General features: G+C 38.9%; 1 protein-coding gene across 14 annotated transcripts in view; it reads left to right on the top strand.

The window, feature by feature from the left end:
- The window catches only part of FER (FER tyrosine kinase), a 196,723-nt gene that overhangs the window by 102,729 nt on the left and 75,621 nt on the right, over positions 1–18,373 (top strand). For 13 of the 14 annotated variants that reach the window (XM_049795612.1, XM_049795617.1, XM_049795618.1 and 10 more), the window contains one exon: positions 17,542–17,598. In XM_049795612.1, the coding sequence (XP_049651569.1) occupies positions 17,542–17,598 (57 nt within the window). Of the gene's footprint in view, positions 1–8,996; positions 9,109–17,541; positions 17,599–18,373 lie in introns of those variants that run through there. The other variant, XM_049795624.1, reaches the window with a different exon arrangement.

Raw genomic sequence — 18,373 nt, 5'->3', positions numbered from 1 at the left:
TAATGGATTCTGACTGCTTCACCAGATTTGGAATTCCAGTGTTCTATAATAATTATTTTTTATAAGCTTGTGAGTTACAAACTTTGTGTAGGCATATAACTATATTCTTCTTGTTGTTTTCACTAGTGCACTCAGTGTGACTTTAATACAAATGTTTTGATTTTGCAGTATTTTTGTAGGATGTGGCTGACAAGTATAAAACCTTACTTGAACATAGGCTCTCCCAGGTCAAAAAATACAGCACAGATTAGGAGTAAGTCTGTGCTCTTAAATGCCTTTGTAGAATTAGAGTTACGCACAATGAGGTACTGTGAAGTAGGTTGTGATTGCCTCCAACTATTTTAGCCTCCGCCAGCTTAAGGAGAACAAAATATTAAAAAGAAGTGAAATGATGTAAAAAGGAACTAGGGAGAGTGGACCTCTATTGGTTATCAGTGAATTAAAAGTCAAAGCTACTGTAAATTTTAAAATAGTCATGAGATTGTAACATTTTCCACAATGATACTGCAGCAGAATTTCATAGAGCATTTTTCCTCTCTCTAAGGAAAATAAGATAATTGGTGTGTTATCTTTATATGTGTTTTACCAGAGGTGAATGATAGCATATGGTCCACACACATATTGTCCACACCATGCAAATTATTCTGGAAGAAAGAAGAAACATTATTTTGTAGTGTTTTGAAACAACTTTTCATTTAGAGGCTCAAAACAATGGCCAAGAAACGTTTCTAATTCTGATGATGAAGAGATGATTAATATGGTCAAATTCTTTCTACAGATCAGCTAAAGACATACATAGTATGCAAGCTAGGCTTTTTGCTTTTCTTTTCCTTTTATAACGTGAATGGAACATACCAGGAAAACACAGGATTGTTGGCAAAGGTGCTAGTAAGAAATACAACATGCATTTTGATTCCATTTTATTTTTTCAGGCTGTTTTGTCATTAAGTATTTGCCTCTCTGATCTGTTCTTTTTTGGTACCAGATGCCTTCATCTTTGTATCTGACGCTGTGTAGGTACTTAAACTTACTAAAAGAAAAGAAGTCTTAATTTAGCTACAAATTTTAAATGCAGATTTATGGTTTGGCATGGGTTTTTGTTGTTGTTGTTAATTAGGAATGTAATTTTATATAGGTTTTATCAATAAGTAAATATTTATGTTGAAATAGCTTACCCTGTGTGTAACATAAAAATCTACCAGATGCTTAAGCAGTGTGTCATTGTGTTTCTACTTGGGCAGAGGAAAAGTCCTGAGCAGTTGTTTTTCCTGCCACTAGAGCCGTTAAGTTGTTTCTTATAGTAAATTAATGCTTAGGTTGACATTGTTAAGGTTGAACCATTTTCGTATTAAATGCTTACTACCTCCCCACATGAAAGTAGATTAGTTTATGTGGAGCTTCATGTGATTTCAGCAAATCAGGTGTCTCGTATAGTAGGTGGCTCCTTTGGAATTTGTACCAGTTTACATACATGTATCTCCACAGATTATCTCAGAAGGACCTGAGGCTTCCACCAGTATATACTGGAAGAATAAAACAATGATGGTTACATGGCTTGCAAACTAAAAATGCTGGATATAAATTGGACCAGCAATTCCAGTATCTATATCACAAACATAACACGTTATTCAGAGCAAGTACATTTTCTCTCGGGAAGATCACCCTAACCTAACATAAAAAGATCCTGCAGTGCTTTGGAGCCAGCACATGTGTTCATGTGGAATGGTAGGATGTGCATGTGGTTCATGGATTCCCATCAAAGTCATTTCCAAGAAACTTGCATGGAAATCGATGGCATTACAGCAAACTTCTTTTTCTTGTGGATTTCCTGGGTAGGAGAGAATAAGAGAATAGATGTCTGTTCTTTTTGTAGCTGCAAACTTTAGTGTACCTACACCTTCCATGGAGTTGCTAGCAAATATGTACCACTGCCCTTTAGCATGTCATTGTGTTCTTTAGATGCAAACTGTCTTCTCTATTGACATACACGGAAGGAAACCTCATGAATATGTAGTTTTCACTTTTATATGTGTGTGTGTTGCTGTGTGTAGAAGGGAGGTAGACTTATGGCTTGTCTGTTTTAAGCATTATGAAGCATCTTACTATTGAGTTAGATTTCATACACGGACCACCAAGAATAAACATATCTAAAGCTTACTACTAAAATAAACATTATGGTGATCAAAACATGTTTAGCAGTGTATGTTAAGACTGGAAGTTGATTTCTCTATGTGTACCATATACGTCTGTTTGCTTCCATAATGGGCAGCCTAATGTTAACCTTTAAACGTGGAGCATGAAAGTAGGTCAAGTTGAAACTGAGTTTTGAAGTGAAGGAGTCTGTCCCGTTATTAACCACTCCAGATGTGGAATGATCTTGTGTAAATGTGGAAAACATCATAAAAATAATTGATTCTGTATTGACATGTCGCAGCAGTAAATTTGTATTCATTTTTAGTGGTCCATTTAGTTTTGGGCTTCATTTTCCAGCAGGACTTTAAAGAACAGATTGATTCCTTTAGATGTTGATGTGCGTGAGTTTTATTTATTTTATTAAGAAAAGATAGTTGGATAATACAAACTGCAGGACAGAGTTTTTAATTAAAGAATAGGAGTTTAAGGGTGTGAGTTATGCACAAATCTCTAGTGCATGTTGGTTTTTGGCATAGGGCAGATCATTTTTGGTAGGAGATTCCCTTGAGCTGGATTCCTATCTACAGTATTTTTCAGTAAGTGGAGCAAGTCATGGATATACATGAAATACTTTAGGAATCCTCCAACAAAAACCTCTATAAGCACAATTTATTCTTATCACAGCTATTCTGATTACAGTATGTATATGTTAAAATGCGCATATGTTACCATAGATTTTAAGAGGCTGTTTTAAAGAAACAGTCTTAACAAGCTTTGGAAGTTAAAGATTATTGTATCTGATCCTGAGAGAAATTATTTGCTAGTAACTGGGGCTCTTGTCAGTGTACTGTCCATTGTGTGTCCATAAGGTTCCTCAGATGGTTGAGCTGTGGGGCTTTTTTGTCCTAGCCTTCTGTACATAGTGTGTGTGCACGTCACCTTCCCCATGTTCTTTGCTTAGGGAATACTGGGTACATAAGCTTTCCTTTCTTCAGTGTTCTTTCCCAACATTTGGTTGCTGGAGTCTCCAATAGAGCAAAAAGTAAGCTGCAAGTAATATGTGTATAAGGATACGAGAGCCCCCAAAAAAACTACCAGTAAATGTTGTTGTATAGTGTTTATTTTTATACCTGTTGCACTGCAAGTGATTTCAAAGTGATCAGTTCAGTTGGAAAGAGCTCTTGAATTCCTAAATAAATAGCTACTCTTTATCAAACAAAACAAGCTCTTCCATAAGTATCTACAATGGCATAGGGCTTGTTACAGATGCATGTGAATCTCCAGGAGCTATCTTGTAGTTGCTGCCAAAAATACAATTACTCTTTCAGAATTGCTTGCACTTAAGTTTCTTGGCAGTTCATCACAGAGATATTATATTATTCTACAAGATCAAGCCGCAAAAGAATTAAACTTATTTGGTGAAGCCCATTGTTTCTGACATTTCAGCTGTGGAGAAGCAAAGAATACACACAGAAGAAGCTACATGCTAAGAAGGGTAGGGCTTTTCTTGTATCAGGTGTGTGCATCAGGCATATGTAATAGTGCCTGAATTCTCAAGAAGATGGATCTGTTTGAGAGGTGTTTAAATATTGATTAAGGAGGAATTAAGGGGCCAAATTAGGTAGGACTTCAGAATGCGTTATTTACATAGTAAATACTGTATTTAGTGTACTATTTAGGGTAGTGCATGGATGTTATCATCAGTTCATAATGAAGTAACTGCTGTTATTAGCTCTGTCTTTCAATGAATTGGAATCCTAAAATGGTTGCCAATGATTTACATAGTGTATCCACTGTGATTACTAAGCTAACGATCACCCCCAGAGGGTGGTGATCAGTGGCACAAGTCTAGCTGGAGGCCAGTGACTACTGGTGTACCCCAGGGGTCAATACTGGGTGCAATCCTGTTTAACATCTTCATTAATGAACTAGATGTTGGGGCAGAATGCACCCAAATTTGCTGATGACACGGAACTGGGAGGAGGGGCTGATAGACCAGAGGGTCCTCCTGCTGTCCAGAGGGACCTGGGCAGGTTGGAGAAATGGGCTGACAGGAACCTCATGAAGTTCAACAAGGAGAAGTGCAAAGTCCTGCACCTGGGGAGGAACAACCCCAGGCACCAGTACATGCTGGGGGCTGCCCAGCTGGAAAGGAGCTTTTCAGAAAAGGACCTGGGAGTCCTGGTGGACACCAAATTGAACACACAGCAGCAACATGCCCTTGCGGCAAAGAAGGAAGAATCCTGGACTGCATTAAACAAAGTACTGCCAGCAAGTCAAGGGAGATGATCTGTCCCCTCTGCTCAGCGCTGGTGAGGCCACACCTGGAGTACTGTGTCCAGTGCTGGGCTCCCCAGTACGAGAGAGACATGGACGCGCTGGAGAGAATCCTATGAAGGGCCAGCAAGATGATGAAGGGATTGGAACAGCTCTGACATGAGGACAGGCTGAGGGAGCTGGGACTGCTCAGCCTGGAAAAGAGAAAGCTTGGGAGGATCTCATCAATGCATATAAACACCTGAGGGAGGGTGCCAAGAGGATGGAGCCAGGCTCTTGTCAGTGGTGCCCAGTGACAGGACCAGAGGCAGTGGGCACAGACTGTGAAGGTGACTGAGTGCTGGCATAGGTTTCCCAGAGAGGTGGTGGAGTCTCCCTCCTTGGAAGTATTCACAAGCCATCTGGACATGGCCCTGGGCACCCAGCTCCAGGTGAGCAGGGACTTGGACCAGATGACATCCAGAGGTCCTTGCAGACCTCAGCCATTCTGTGATTCTGTGAAGGCACACTGAAGGAGTAGATCTGTGTGAGGGTCAGGTGCTTGTGAAATTTTAAACACTGCTTTCAATGGATTTCTGTCTACAAATGAATGAAGTAAAAAGGGGGTGATTCTTTCTAAGTTAGAGTGTTTCACAGAATGGCTGACAGAAAAACTTGTAGACTTACAGTACTTTTCAAGTAACAAAAGCAAGGTAAAGAAGTTAAATGGCAGACATAGATGTTTTTCCCCTATCTCACTGTGTTCATATTTTAAATTAAAAAGTATGAATAGTAAGTTTGTTTGCTTAATTATAGGCCTGTTTGTTCAAAAGGAGTTCTGAGACATTGAGGAGGACATTGCATGATTAATTCTCAGACTTTTGCATTTTAGAAAAAGATACAAAAGATACAGTAGGGTGCAACAAAGAGTAGATTGCTGTAGACCACGTAAGAAAATTTTGGTAAGCTACAGTCATTAATATTGCAGAAAAAAAAATAGTTGCTGAATGCAGCATTCAGAAGAGTACGTGAGTAATAATAGAAGCTCCTAATATTTAGCAGACCCACTTGGTATGTGTGTACACTTTCCCTCTGTGTGTCCTTCATTGACTGGCTCTTTTTCTGCCACCAGAGATTTCCCAGCGCTTTTGCTATTCTGAATAATGAATTAGTAGTATGTGAGAAGCTAGCAATGTCTTGTTAAAGAACAATGTGTATCTGATGTAAAAATGCTTCATTTAAACTATTGGCATTTTTGTAATATTTTATGACTTCTGATTCAGAGCCATCATCTGTCTCGCTTGGAAAGCAGGTGGAGTTTACTGGTACTTGTGCTGAAAAAATATTTCATAAATTCATAAATTAAGGCTGCAGTTTCATGTTATAGCTGTGTCAAGTGAACAGGTTGCTGGTGCCAGAAAGGTGTGTATGTGTGGGAGGGGTGGGTGTTTTCACTTCCTCTTCCTTTCTATGTGGCTTTGCCTTTTTCCTGCTCTTTCCCAATCACAGATTAAGCTAATAGTTTAATTCAAATTTTGCCAGGTTAATTTTATTCCATTTCAGTGGTTTTAACATGTTATTTGAAGACTATGAAAGCCACTGCAAGATGAGCAGATGTGGCTAGGAAGGGATAGGATGAAGGATCTTAGGCTTTTGTTTTGAACAGAATAGTAACTTGGTGGAAGCTCTAATGTGGAACAGCGGCTCTGTGAAAGGTGTTGCATACTAACCACTATAATTTAGAAAGTATTTTGGAAGGACTGTTGGATATATAAAGGAACAGTCATGCAGAGAGTATACCGTAGTGTGTGGATGTTGGCAAAAGAATGAGTTAAATGTTTTATTTCCTGGGGAAAAGAAACCATCTAACTAGAAATGGCTGGATGTTTTGAGGTTAAGTCAGGATGGGACTAAGTATGTGGCTAAGTATCTCACATAGTTCAAGGAGACTCTCTTGGACATTTTTATATTAATCTGTAGTCCCCCAACCCCAGCTGTACATACCTCTTCCTGCACATGGGTGGAATTAAAAATGTGTTTGTGCAGATGTGAAAATATTTTAGCCGATTTTAACCATTTGAGTGTATTTATTTATGCATGCATAATATGACTGTGCTTTTGCATTCCTCTCTCTGAATCATACAGAATGTTTAAATGCAAAACTACGTTATCACACAGTTTTATTTGCCTTTGAGAGTACAGAAGACTGTCACTGGTTTAGATGGTGTATCTGATAAAGGACAGATAATTTCTCTGTTTGCATATATTTGGTTAATAGCTGATTCAGAGTACTTTGGTTTGGGAGCTGAATTTACTGTATTAAGTAAAGAGGAATGTTATAAGTTTCCTTAATGTGTTTGAAATATAATTGTTTTGACATAAACTTGACTTTCCTTTTCTGGTGTTTAAGGATTTCACATTCTATGTCTTGTTCCTTCTCAGGTTGGGTTTTTTTTTTCCTTTATTTTTCTTTATTTCCTGTACTTTTCCTGAAAGATCCTTAGCATCTTTCTAGTCCTTTGATGAATAAGAGAATATAAACTTAGGAAAATACTGCACATCCTTCTCAAAAAAAGTGAAGAAAACTGGTTTTGTATGTTGACTTCTACAGTTATTTTGTCTATTGATCTTCAAAAAAGAATGCTCGAAGAAAAGCCGTGCAGTTAATCTGAGGTCACTTCTGCAGTTTATATGCTGCACAGTAGCTTTTGCAAATCTCAATTCAACCCTCTTGGTTTATGGCCATTTAGAATTTGGCTTAGCAGAAAGGTTGAACTTCACAGTGGTTTTTTATGGAACAATAACAGGTCAGATGAAATAGTACTTTTTCCAAGGAGGTAAACCTATCTGCACTATTATTCTGTTTTACAACTCACATTGAGTTTCATCCGAGCGGATTAATACAGTGGTGATAACAATGCAAAACAGCTTCTATAACAATTTTTACAGCTCATGAATCTTTATTCTGAAACAGTTTTAAAGAAGTTGTCAGTGGCATTTTTCAAAACCCTTCTTGTAAAACTCGCTTGTTCTTATGAAAAATCTTTTCCACTAGCTACCTTTATTTCTGTACTTAATCTGAAGGCCTTGAAACACATAGTTTATGATTCATGAAATTGATATGCAAGTTCGGTCTACTGGCATAGGTGGTGTCAAAAATAGTACTTCTCTAAGAAGATCGTTTTATTTCCACATTGATAGACTATTCCACATGTACACAACTGTTAACTTTCTTGTTTTTATTTTGGTTCATCAAGTTCTGATAACTGATATTTTAATACACCTGTGATGAAAAATTATCTGCAATTATTATTTTCTTAGCCATTAAAAAGAATCTTACTCTAATTATCCTTAATACTGAAAATGAAAGATTGTCTTTCCATTTTTGTTGTTGTAGAAAAATTGCTCTTAGCTGCAGTAATTCATACTATTGATATTTTCTATTTCATTTGGAAGAAGGAGAGCAAGTACTACTTTCCAAGATACTTTTCTGAATACAACATGAAGACACAGGCATAATGCATGTTTATGCACTGTACTCATGAGATGCTGACAATATCCCTCTATTTTATGGGGTGTGTTAGAGGAATGATAATGAAAAATTTACTGGGCTGGGGGAAAGGGGAGGGATATTTAGCCTTTTGGTGAATTCCCCATGCTGTGTTCAGATAGATTCTTAGGTTGAGAAGTCTTATGTTTTCAGTTCTCTTAAAGCAATATGTTTTGCTCTTGGTTGAATCATTTTGGTGTTCCCTAAATCAATTTAGATTTCCAATTTCTAGAGGGTTTTAGCCTTTTTGCTTTGATTACATCTACTGTTAAGATGAAAGCAGTGGCAGACTTTGCTATAGATCCTACCTTTGTTAGTGTGATGGCATCTGGCTTTATGATTTTAATGTGGTCTCAACTAGCTAGAGTAAGTAATGTGACAGAGAACATGAGGTAAGTGGATAACAGTGATGATAACATAGAAGTCTTATTTATTCATACTGCGATGAAACCTTATCAGGATTTGTTCACTCTTCCTCTTTTATAAGTCTTGCTTTAGAGTCTGGGTAAGAATCTTGGTTTTGTTTGATCATACTCTGACACTGAATACAAGGACAGGTGGCATTTTCATTTTATCCCTTTTTCTCTCTCCTATTAGAAATGGTAGGATTTTTAAAACCAAGTGTTTAAGCTGAGGCTCATAAATTCTTATTTAATTCCCCAAATGTCTGTTTTTAAAATGTTTAGTATCTAATTGCCCTACTGCTGGTTGTTAATTTGAAAAAGTACCATTTTAGAGTTCTTCATGATTGAAATTGTTAACGAAAATTATAGAAAAATAATGCTAGGGGAATTTGAGCACCAAGTATTTGTTCTGGGTTATGTTTTCCATTTTATTGAAAGCTGTTATAATTTACTGCGACTAATTTGTAAGCCTTGTTTCTGGCATAATAATTTGTGATTTCTTTGATGTGGTTTCTGCTAATGAAGGGAGATAGGCAGGAGGAAAACTGCACTTCAGACTTGAGGTTACATGCTTGGAAGAAATTTAGGATAATAGTGATAACATTTCAGTCTCATAGCTCAGAAAAAATAAAATAAGGTTGCATCTTGTACAGTGGCCATCTGCTGTTCACACTGTGGCCTCAGTGGCCTTGCACACAACTCCAGTACCTGCATCTTCACTGAAGAAAGGACCGAGGTACAATTGATTCCCTGCTGATTGCTCAAGGCTGGAAACTTATCTTGGTCCAGGGAACCATGAAACTTACTAACATCTTCTCATGTCTGGAATACTTTATTTTACAAATAAAAAGAGAAAATTCTCATTATTTTTGAAGTATTCTTTTTCTCAGTTGAAGGTTTTATTCGTTTGATTACTGTTTTGGTGGGGGGGGGGGGGGGTAAGTTACAGTTAACTCTTGAAATAACTCTCCTGTTTGAAAATGCTTATCTTTGTTGAAAACAAACAAGTATCCTGGATAGCTGCAGAAAGTCTGCAAAGGTACTCATTACCAAACTTTTGTTTATATAAAGCTTCAGTATGGTGACTGTTGGCTAGTACCTGACCATTGGGGAAGGGTAGCAGTGTCGAGGCTGACCAGGTTCTCCACTGTGTGAACTGCCTCGCTGACAACTTCTTCTCAGTGTTTGGTCAACTGATCTAGCAGTATCTCCAAAGGTTAGATACAGTGATAGGACTCCAAACGTGTTATTAGTAAACAGCTAGCTCAGTAAGGGCCCTGAGAGCATGCTCCCTCCCGGCCAGGGCTCCGGACCAGCATGGGATAATGCAGCTGCTGCCCCTTCCAGCCAGTGACTTTGGGGTGAGGGCCCCAGGCAGGTGCCGAACCCCGTCCCACGGGAGCCGCTTTCGGCTGAGGCTTTACTGCTCAGCCCCAGCCAAGCCCCGGCTCCTGCTGCCTCGCAGCCCTGCCTGTGCCTGGCCACGCGCCCCGTTCGCCCGCTCCTGGACCCTGACCCCGGGGCCGGCTTGTCACTACGAACCTGCCCACCGGTCACGGGGCTGTGTCTGATGCTGGTTCCCCTCGCTGGCCTTCACCCTGACCCCGATCAAGAGGCTGACTTTCCAGCTTGACCCTGGACCTGCTTTATCTCTGCGGACTTGGCTGATCTGAACTTGCGGCTGCCACCCTGGCCTGCCCTGCTCCATCGTGGAGGGCAGTGGGGGCGTCCTGGCTGGCAAGCCTCAGCCCTGCTGGCCAGGGGTCCCCTGCGGCTGCTCAGCCCCAGGAGCAATCAGCCCTCACTACACAGTGTCGCTCCAGCTGCCCAATAACTAACGAGGAAGAGTAAGCAGGGAACAGTAACACCATTGAACAAAACAGGTGGGAGGATGTGGCTTCAGAAGACGGTGATGCCTTTCCCAGCCAGGGAACAAGGAACCCCTTTCCCTGCTGTGGAAACAACTGTGTACTAACTGGAGCAGTCTCAGTAGGGTTCTTGCTCGTCTTTCGTTTTCCTCCCAAGAAGTGTCCACCTTGAGGCAGTTCCTTCCTATCCTTTACGTATCTTGTCATTTCCCTGGTATTCTTCCATAGAGAATCTTGGAAGCATGCTTTTGCCAAGTAGCTCTTCATGTCTGATGAAGGGTTATCTCCCAAGAGGCACTGAAGCTCTATCTGAGCTGAGCTAAGTTAGTTACTGTGCTTGGCTAAGAAGTATGGCATTGATATAATTTAGTTTCCCCTCCTGGGGGAAACCAGAGGACATAAATAAAGTAGAACGTGGTAAAGTTTTTGGACTTCATAAGTAATTCCATTTGGAAATACGGTATATCATTAAGATAACAAACATATGTGCTCAAGCACTAATTTCTGTAAGTGGATTTGTCTAAAGTGCTTAGTCTATGGTCCAAGATTCACAATAGAAAAATCTGAACAAGCATGGGGTAAAGAGAAATTTGTAGTGGTGTTACAAGAAGATGGCTACATCATAAGCAGGTTCCTTCTGGGGGGAATAGTAATGGCATTAATAATCTCAAGAGTTCTGTCCTCCTGTCTCATTCAGATTAGTTTATGGTTAGGTATGGAAATGTGGTGGATTTGCTCTATTTGATTTAGAAGCAACTCTGTTGAAATGAAAATTTCTGAGACTTGGACTAATGGGCATTACAGTGTCTGTTTACCTACACTAAAGATTATTTTTTATTTCCCATTTTGCTGTCACATTTCTTTTGTAACTTTCAGTATCTTTTGCATGCATGATTAATCTATAGAGTAATAACATTTAACAACTGGAGAAATACTTGCATTCTATTCACGATCAGATTTAAGCACTTACAGAAGGTCATGAAGTTTATGATCACACAGAAAAAAGACATGACTTTATTTCTAACTTTTTTTTATGATATGCTGCTATGCATCCATTCCTTTGTGTGCTTAACTGATTTATTTAATTATTGGCAGCTATCCAAAAATATTGAATGATGACATAAGCAACTCAGTGCAATTTGAACAAAATTAGTGAGACAACATACTTGCAGTAGAAACAGTCTTGTCCTTGTTACTGTCCACCTTGCAGTGCTGTTCAGATTATAGTTTATTAATTAAAGGTAATTATCTGAACAGTGACATTGTGATTTGAAACAATATTTAAATGGATATCTAACACTTTTCAAATTAGAAAATTGGGTTTGTTTCTTTCTTAATGCCGGAATTGTACACTGGTATGATATAGATGACAGTATCTCTTCCCTTAGATTCTTTTTTACTATCTGCTGAAGAACCTACTTTGGTGCAGCTTAACAGGAGTTGTATCACTCCACAAGTGCCTTAAAATACTAGATAAAACAGTAATGCACGTGAAGGTCCAGCCTTTTTTAACTTAATAGTTCTACTTGAAATGCTCTCTTCAACTTGACTAGTGCTGTGGGACAGAGGGACCTCTGCAGCTTCAGAGTTGAATTCACAGACGGACTTAGGGACCGTAGTTGAAAGATCTTCACTACCATCACAGAACACAAAGCCCTGAGTTGGGTTTCCAGCCTCTCTTCTCAGTGCATGAGGAGTTATGTACTTTAGGAGGAAATTACAGTCTTAGGAGAAAATTACAGGCTTAGCTAGTGCTAGGGCTTAGGCACTTCTCTCTGCGTAGGGTTTATAGTGTTAAATGTGTCCTGCACCACCTGAACTTTTTCTCCTCTTTCAAAAAGTAATCTCAGGTGAATTCATTTCCTTTTCAAATAGAGGAATGAAATGTAGTATGAAGGCTGCCATCTTTTTGTCCAGAAGCTCAATGATAACACACAAAGTGAAGGCTATATAAGAGGCAGGGTAAGGAGAGGAGGAAAGTTGTGTTTTGATACTTCCTAGTGTGAAAAAAATTACTGTTTTCATAGTCCTTAAGGCTTTCACTAAACCTGAGAGAGAGAAACCAGGATGAAGGAGCGTAACAGAAAAGCTTATGGGTGAGGGAAGACAAATTAGATAGATAGATAGAAGTTCTGGGTTACAATTTTTGTTCTGTTAATAGTGTTACAGTATATGTCTTCTGCTAGTCTCACATGGATTGTCAGCCAAATATTCCTGGTGTCAGGTTCCATTGTAAATGCACAAGTTAAAAGACTAAATGAATGATGAGAAGTACAATCAAAAAGAATGCAGTATGCTAAGGGTTGTCTCATTTTCTTTAACTGTCTGGTTTTGAGGTCTGTGCAGGTGGTGCCTGATGAGTAGGGAAAGAACAGTTTTGAAGAGATTCCAGCTAGAGGCAGAAAGAATCACTGAAGCAGCACCTGCCTCGTTTTCAGTCTGCTGGCTCAGCCAGGTAGCCACAGGCATGACACATATGATGAGTCTTCTAAATTTAAGATGTATTTTGTATACCTACAAAAGTAATTAAAGATTTCCATTCATAGAAAACTCTCATAACAGCAAACTGTCAATTTATGTACCAATGAGATGAATATTCACTTACTGATACCTTGTGAAGCTGATATTAGTGGGGCAGCACAATTTGCATATGGTCATCAATAAAGATTTCTTTTGTAAACCAACAACAAGAACTTCAGTAACAAAGCTGATCAGACTTTGAATAATCCTTTGGTTGTGAAAAACCTGACAGAACCATGATAATTTAATGAACAGGTTACACTAATAAATGACTAGAAGTTTTCATAAAGAGAAGAGTACAGGCAGTGATTAATGTATTGATACAGTGATAGCAAATCCTTCAACAGATCATTTGATTCCAGTTTATGGTGCCATTTTCTTTAATTAGTCCTCTGAAGGATTATGCATCAGATTTTGTCTTCATAAACAAGCCTCTGAAATGCCATGTTGTCAATATTTTCAAAAAGTCATTCACTGAAGTACTGAATCCTTGGAATTAAGTGGTAAAAAATCCATTAAATTTTAATTCTATAACTTTTTGGCTTTTACAGTACTTACTTCAATGTTTAAAACCATTATGTTAATAACTCCAAGTAGTCATTTTTGTGTTTTTTTTTCTTTACAGCTTTCTTTGCAAATTGTTTTCTTAAACTTGAGTTGTACTGGTAGGGAAAGTGTGCAGTTTGATGGCACTTCGTACCTGTTTGTAGTGTAACAGCTTCTGAATAAGGCATCCTATCAACAGAAAATACTTAGAAAATCTTCAATTAACAGAACATTTACAATTTTTAGCAAAATCAAAAGGAGGAGATGAAGGACATCTCTTACTTATGATGTCTGATCAGTGAAGCAGTAGTTTTAATCAAGAATCTTGTTTGTAGGAGAAGAATCAATTGATGGTTATTGAGAATTTCCTCACAAGTCTCCCAGTGCCCCACCCAGGGAAAGGGAATGGCAAAGCATGGAGCCCATCACACATCGTGGTGGTATGGTACAGGAATTCATGTGATGGGTCTGACCGGAGTTGTGTGCTGGAAATTTGGTTGAATAAAGGCATTCATAGAGTCTCTAGAATGTGCATTGAGCACAGCTTGCAAGAGCAATGATCTGTGTGATTTTGTGACATTATATATGAGAAAAAAAAGCATAAAAATGGCACCACCACCCCTTTTTTCTGTGCTGAATTCATGTCAGTCAAAAAATGTGGAGGATAGTAATGAGTAGACACCTTCCCAGCAAGCTGCACTGTGCAGCATAATTCTTTTGTAGTCCTTTCATTCTTTCAGTTACCCAGCACCTCTCTGGATTACCTGCTGAATGGTTTTCTGCTTGCAAAAAGAGGGAGACAGTTGACAGCAGACTTTACTGGCTGTGTAGGTGAAATGAAATAGTGCTGATTCACAGTGCTGCCCGTTAAAGATTTAGCCCCCATCTGAAGAAGAATAATTTTCACAGTTTGGAAAAAATATATATATATGTATTTCACCTTCTTTTAAGATGATCTCAAGCTTATCTTACAAAAAGGTCATTCATGAAGCATTATACTCAGGTTGTACTCATTGTTCTCTACTAGAGACATAGAATTCAGTCATAGCAGGGGACAGATAGGTATGATTTTAAAAATGGCTTTCTTACCTAGGGAGTCAAAATTTCCCTTTTTTATTATCTTTATCACTAATAACTAAAAATAATACTATATATTCTATATTTTCTTTTAAATTTGAAAATGTGTTAAAGGCAGTGATGACTGTTGCAATGCCTTCTGTTAGGGATCACTCTTCGGCAGAAAATTTTTTTCATGTAATACCTGATTCTCGGCAGTTAACATGGCTTGACCTGGCAAATTTCAGGCAAGTTGCTCCTACAACAAGAGAGCAAATTCCCAGCACAACATCCTTGTTGTTAAATTGGAGAGAGATGGGTTTGATGGATAGGGAATAGGCTAGATGGATACATCCAAAGAATTATAGTCAATGGCTCAATGTCCAAATGGAGATCAGTAACAAGTGGTGTCCCCTCAGGGGTCTGTATGGGGCTGGTAGTGTTTGATATCATTATTAATGACATAGTGGGATTGACTGCACTCAGCAAGTTTGCAGATGACACCAAACTGAGTGGTGCAGCTGATCCTGTAGACGGAAGGCGTGCCATCTAGAGGGACCTTAACAGGCTTGAGGAGAAGGCCCGTCCTGTGCCTGCATTGGGCCAATGCCCAGTATCAAGACAGACTAGGGGATAAAGGGATTGAGAGCAGCCCTGTGGAGAAGGACTTAGGGGTACTGGTGGATGAAGAATTGGGCATGAGCCAGCAATGTGTGTTTGCAGCCCAGAAAGCCAACCGTATCCTGGGTTGCATCAAAAGAAGTGTGGCCAGCAGGGTGAGGGAGGTGATTCTGCCTCTCTACTCTGCTTTCATGAGACCCCCCAGGAGCACCGTGTCCAGGTCTGGTATCCCCAGTGCAAGACAGACATGGACCTGTTAGAACAGGTCCAGAGGAGGGCCACAAAAATTATCAGAGGGCTGGCACAGCTCTGCTATTGAAGACGGGCTGAGACAGTTGGGGTTGTTCACCCTGAAGAAGTGAAAGCCTTAGGGAGACCTTATTGTAGCCTTTCAATATTTAAAGGGGACTTACAAGAAAGACAGAGAGAGACTTCTTGCCACGGCCTATAGTGAAAGGACAAGGGGAAACAGTTTTAAACTGAATTAGGGTAGGTTTAGATGGGATACAAAGAAGAAATTTTTTACAGTGTGGGTGGCGAGACCCTGGACAGGTTGCCCAGGGAATTTGTGGATGGCCCATCATTGGAAGTGTTCAAGGTCAGGATGGATGGGGTTTTGAGCAGCCTGGTCTAGTGAAAGATGTCCCTGCCCATGGCAGGAGGGTTGGACTAGATGATCTTTAAAGTTCCCTTCTAACCCAAACCATTCTCTGAGTCTGTGGTCTATTTCCATACAGAAGGTTTTTGTCTGTCTTTGAATCACAGTCTCATTTAGGTTGGAAGTGTATTCTTGAGATTCTCTAGTGCAACCCCCCTACTCAGGCAGGTTCAACTACTGTGGGTTTCCCAGAACTGTGTCCAGTTGAGGTTTGAATGTCTCCACAGATGAAGACTCCAAAATCTCTCTGGGTAATCTGTTCTGGTGTTTGACCACCCCCTCACTCAAGATATGTTTCCTCATGTTCAGAACAAATTTCCTGTTTTCTGATTTGTGCCCATTGCCTCTTGTCCTGTCACTGAGCGCCACTGAGAAAACCCTGGCTCCCTTTTCTTCATTTCCTGCCATGAGCTATTTCTACACTTTGTAAAGATCCCATTTTGCACCAGGAGGTGCTCTTATGATCCCAGTATGAAAGGCACTCAGATTCTGTAAGGTATCATTTAAAATACTATCTATTAGAGCTAACACTGTAAGGAGAGAACAGTATAGGCAGTCTTGCATCCCTTTAGACAGTGGGAGCCCCAGGTGGTGTAGCATTGAATGGGCCACTGATCCACATGCAGCATGCAGGGCAGTCCCTGCCTGTAGCAGAGTTTCTCACATTTTGGTCATTCGAGCTATAACAGAACTTTCTTCCGAGGAAACAACTCTGTTCATTATTTCTACTGGCAAACAGAAAGGATGTCCGTATGAGAACTTCTCAGAGCACTTGTAGATAAAGGCAAGGCCACGCAAGTGGCATAGTCACTGGTACCCCGTGGGAGCTGCCTGCGGGCTCTGTTGCCATGTGCTGGCTGAGTTCATCCTGTGGCCAAGCGAGTTTTGCCGCGCAACCCAGGCTTGGGCTCACTCCAGTTAGCTGTTGTGTGGATCACTAACACTTTGAGGTACAACAGTCTTCCATTGAGGATCACGGCAGGTCCTCCATGTGCCAGAACACCTGGTAATCTGATTTATTAGGTGTACTTCAAAGCCAGCGTGCTTGGCTTGGTTTTCTGTGAGCTTTAATGAGAAGTTATTTAATGAGTTGGCACATGCTTGTTTAGATATTTGCCTTTTTTATTTAGTAATAAACAATGCTTAGGACCTTACCACTAACATGAGGAGCAGTAATAGTGTTTGTGAGGTAATAAATAGATGAGGTGCTAACAGAGAAATGGGAAAATAGTAAATATGGGTTAGACGTGAAATATCCTACTTGTAACATTTTAGCTAAGTATTTATTAAATATGTCTGTGTAGCAAGGAGTTTATAATTATTTTTTATATGTCTTTAGGCTCTCGCTCAGTATTTGTAGTGTTGGTCATCAACACTGAACAGATACTTTAACTGGCATTTGTTACTTTTTTTTTTTTTAAATAGTTGCCTGTAATATTTTAAACTACCACACAAGATGTGAAAGACGCAAATATGTGTCTTGTTAATAAGTAGAAAAATCAGTTCTTTTTCATGTACACTGAGGAGAAAAATGGGGGTTTTGATCTAGCAATAAGTTATTTCATATAGTAAAATTAAGTTTTATTATCTGATTTTGACTCAGGTAATTGTTAAAAACAGGGTGCTAGATATCATTTCCAGAGCTTGTGTGAAAATTTGCATAGTGCTGTATTTATATACATACTGTCATGTTGCAGGCTTAATCTTCTGATAGAAATTTGGTATATGGTATATTCAATATTTTATTGTATAGAAAGTTTTTTAAACTCTGTTTTATAAACACTTAGATTTAAAACTTCGTGGCATGCTTTTGAGTGATCTGAATATAATGGTTCTTTAGCTCCATTTCTGCTGAAATGTATCTTAATAGAAACTATATCTTACATATTTGCACAGACTGACAATTCTTTTTTCCTTTTCTTTCCATAGGATAAGAAATGGGTTCTCAATCATGAAGATGTCACACTGGGAGAATTACTGGGCAAAGTAAGTAATCAAGTGAGCTAAATAACATTTAAGTAAGTATATATTAATCATTAAGCCTATGTATTTCCTGTTTGCCTTATCGTTTAAATTACTGTGGCATGCAATTTTTATATCAATTATTTTACTTTAATACACAAGACAGCATTGTGCTTTAAATAAATGGAAATCACATTTACTGGTAAATTATATAACATGCGTGCTGAAAGTCTTTAACTAGCACTTTCTCTTTTGGAAGGCTTTTAAGCTAACTAGATTTCTATAAAGCATGATGTGGCTGGTTTACTTTGTGTGGCCTTACAAAAAGTGTTGCAAAATATAAATAAAACCATAAACATTTATATTTATGTATTTTTATAAAATTATGTATAAAAATTAATATAAGATTATTAAATCAGTGTTGAAACAAATGTTTGTTCCTTTGGTATGATTTACTGAATGTTAGGTAACTTCACAATCATATATGTAATAAATTAATTCTTGTATAGTGTAGTTTATATCACAAATTCTGCTTGGGAGCTGTAAGTCTTTAAAATCAGGTAAGCCCTGTACCTCACTTACATTTTTAGCACCTTTGAACCTACAAAAACAGTTGCAAGTGCCACTCTGGACACAATGTTCCAAAAGATTTCCCCAAACCAAAAAAATAGGCTTAAATTGGGAGGAGACAAATGAAAGCAATAGTTGCCTTCTTACTATGATACATACTAAAATAATGGATGAACTGTTCAAGAAATAGTGGAATTAAATACTGACAGAAAATACTGTTACCCAGGAT

Source organism: Accipiter gentilis, chromosome Z, assembly GCF_929443795.1.
Source record: "Accipiter gentilis chromosome Z, bAccGen1.1, whole genome shotgun sequence".
NCBI classification, from domain to species: Eukaryota; Metazoa; Chordata; class Aves; order Accipitriformes; family Accipitridae; genus Astur; species Astur gentilis.
Note: the sequence above shows the minus strand (reverse complement) of the source record. Positions and strands in the feature narration are given on the sequence as shown.